The sequence below is a fragment of the Syzygium oleosum genome, unplaced genomic scaffold, assembly GCF_021117445.2.
Source record: "Syzygium oleosum isolate NSW1041296 unplaced genomic scaffold, Sole_v2.1 Sole_v2.53, whole genome shotgun sequence".
In the NCBI taxonomy this organism is placed as follows: domain Eukaryota; kingdom Viridiplantae; phylum Streptophyta; class Magnoliopsida; order Myrtales; family Myrtaceae; genus Syzygium; species Syzygium oleosum.
In genome coordinates this window covers 79605-82574 of record NW_026607537.1, presented here as the reverse complement: position 1 = coordinate 82574, position 2970 = coordinate 79605, and the positions used below count along the sequence as shown (strand labels likewise).

General features: G+C 45.4%; 1 protein-coding gene across 1 annotated transcript; it reads right to left on the bottom strand.

The window, feature by feature from the left end:
* Positions 1 to 1335: 1335 nt before the first annotated feature.
* On the bottom strand, positions 1336 to 2768 carry LOC115667260 (uncharacterized). The gene has a single exon (XM_056307408.1). The coding sequence runs from the start codon at positions 2631 to 2633 to the stop codon at positions 1638 to 1640; it is 996 nt and encodes a 331-aa protein (XP_056163383.1). The 5' UTR covers positions 2634 to 2768; the 3' UTR covers positions 1336 to 1637.
* Positions 2769 to 2970: the final 202 nt, after the last annotated feature.

Here is a 2970-nt window from a genome sequence, read left to right as displayed (position 1 = left end):
GAAGTTGTTTGATAGAGGCGTTCACGGTGGTGGCTGGTGGCTGAAGTCCGGTGATGGACCTGTGTGGTTGATTGTGTATTATTCGATCGTGTTCTGTTGATTTTGTTGTAGTGAGTGCGAATGGAGTTGGGGCGTTCTTGGTGGGTTGAAGAGAAAGATGGGGCATAAAAAAAAACAGAAAAAGTAAAAGGAGAGAGAGGTAATGATGAGCAAGAGAAAACAAAAGAAAATCAGAGAAATAGGCTAAGGTGCAGTCTTTCGTGAGAAAAAAGATTAAGAGGTGGGCTTGAGGTTATACTTGAGTAGATTTGGGTTTGTTATAAGTTAAATGGACTTGGGCCTGGCTTAGTTTATAAATGTTTGGGCTGAGTTTTAGTTATATTCAGACGTGGGTTTGGTGAGTTTTCGTCCTTGGCCCGAACCCGTGAGACTATGTCGACCCCTTATTCGAGCCGGGTCCAGTGGCCCGGCCGGAGTCCCTATTTTCGGAATTAATAATACAAAATAGATTAGAAGTAGGCCTTTTTTAAGTTGTTAGGTTTTAGCATTAGATTTGGCTTAGATTTATTTATATAGCATGCATTTAATCTAAGAGTTATAGTAAACATCTTTGATATAGCTTAGACTTAGCTAGATCGATCTTTAAACAAGAAATTAAACTCAATTTGAGTTTTAGCTCACGTGGTTGCTTTCTTGGGGCTAAGAACAAAGTGATGTGTATTCTCTTTCGTGTTTACTTGGATGTTTTAAATATTTGGTTGTCCATTTACCGCACCACGTTTCAATATCATGATTGTTAATTTCCTTTCTATGATGGTTAGGACTAGTTTGGGATCATAATAAACCTCCTCAAGAATATTTTGCATGGTCACTTAGCGACATCGCGACCTTTAGGATAATAATTGGCATAATCAAGAGCGAATGACCACTTAGAAAACAACCAACTAATTAAGTATCCAAAGGACGCTAATAAAAGCATTAGCGTAATTAAGTCCCTGTACTTAAAATATCTGGTTCCATAGGAATTGAGACGACGCTCCCGCATTTCAATTGATTTCAGCCGACCCCAAATATCTAGTGGTGATTCCTAGAAAATACTTAGCTTGTTAAGAACTTAAAGTAAAAATTCAATGTTGGGCGGGGTATGGGCTTGGGAGAGGCCACGCCTAATCGAGGGTCGTTGGCCCGCCATTAGGTAATATCCCTAAACCTATTCCTTTTCCAACCGCGTTGGAAAATTTAGGTCACGACAATGTTAAAGCGCTGTGTGTGTGTGTGTGTTCACGCTTGGCTGCTGGAAGCCGAGTCTTGCAAATTTGGCACCATAGAAGACCATTCAGAGCGAAACATTGCCATTGACCACTGTGACATCGAATCATTCCACTGTATAAGCCAGTATGAGTAGTGAAGGAGGCATCCAGTACCATTGCCTGACTGATGGATTGTGCATTCAAGCTAAGATGAAGTTGAATGAAGAGAGAGGAGCTGCTAGAGAGGAATATAGACAGAATACGGCTCCTGCGCTTCTAAAACATATCATTCGATGTTAAGGTCCTCCACTTGCATTGGTCTAATCAGATGCGGGCCCTGTGCGATAACCGGAGATCCAGAGGCCGACTTTGTTCGGGCAGGATAAGTCAAAGGCAAGGCCTCCATTCTCTGACATTCTTGCTCAAACGACCGGGGACTCTGGCAGACCACAAATCGAGATCAGGCAATGGTCCCGTGAGGGCTAGATAGTTTTCGCCTTCCGCTTGTGCCGTTCTCCTCCAGCTCAACTCCCCTGGGAATGCACTCGACATTGCCATGATCGTGGAATTCCGCTCCCACTCTCTAGTGATTCCCGTGGGATGGGCGTCATCGATTCCGCCGCAGTTCACCATGATGCGGCCACTGGGCATCAACCTCTCCTTCAACTCCAACCAAGTCTCGACCTCCTGCAACTGCGGCAATACCCTGCCTCCCGCGAACAAGTCGACCGCGATTCCCGAGTAATATCCTCCATCAACCTTCACCAGAGGAGAAAGGACATCGCCGATGTGAACGCTGACCATACCACCTGCTCGATTAGTCTTTTCCAGATCAGAGAGCCCCATATACTCCCTGGCCTTGTTGATCAGAACCTCATCAATCTCCCACCCTTCAATCTGCAACGAAGGCCACAGTTGCAGCATCAGATGAGCAGCAGTCCCGCCCCCCAATCCGAAGATGGCGATGGGGCCTTCGGGGACTATGACCTGCAGGCTCGCGAACTCGTCCCAGTAGGAGCCACTCCATTTGTCCTCCCCTTTGTTCACTATGCTGTGAACGTTGTGCGTGGAGTCCAACAACAGGAACCGGGATCTCGCAGTGTCCACTATGACAATGTCGTTGTACTCGCTCCTCATAGCTGTTATTACTCTAAACTCTTCTTGGTCTTCCTCTTCCTGGTCCGAATTCGGATGGGCTCCTTGGACGACCACCTGCCTCTTGAATCCTCCCCTCCCGCCCCAACCGGAGGAAGTAATGGAGCGCATGATTGGGAGACGGGTCTGAGATTTGGTCGAACATGATTCAAGAAGGCAGATTTGCCCATTCGACCGACCGAACCCCGAAATCACAGATTTATTCGCCGGGATTGAATGCAGCAGCATTGCTCTGCCGCAGCATGCAGGTTCCGATAGAATAAGAGATAAGACAGACAGGGGGAGTCTGAGGCTTATCTCTTAGCTAGGTGCAGCTCATTCGGAGTCTCATTGGGCCGGCCCCTCTTATTTATTTATAAGGGAAAAAATATATATAATTGCTGGTGGTGGTTAAAATTAAAATTTTTAATTTACAAGGGAAACACCAACCTTTACTATTGTGACAATTTTAGCACGAATTTTCAAATGTTCCGAATAAAAACACAAACTTTCATCTACGCGACAAATCTAGCATCCGCTAGCCTCCGTCCAAAGTACTATCTTTTAATTACCCTTTACAATTTCA

Coding starts and splice junctions, on each gene's coding strand:
- LOC115667260 (XM_056307408.1), bottom strand. CDS start 2,633: ATGCTGCTGCATTCAATCCCGGCGAATAAATCTGTGATTTCGGGGTTC.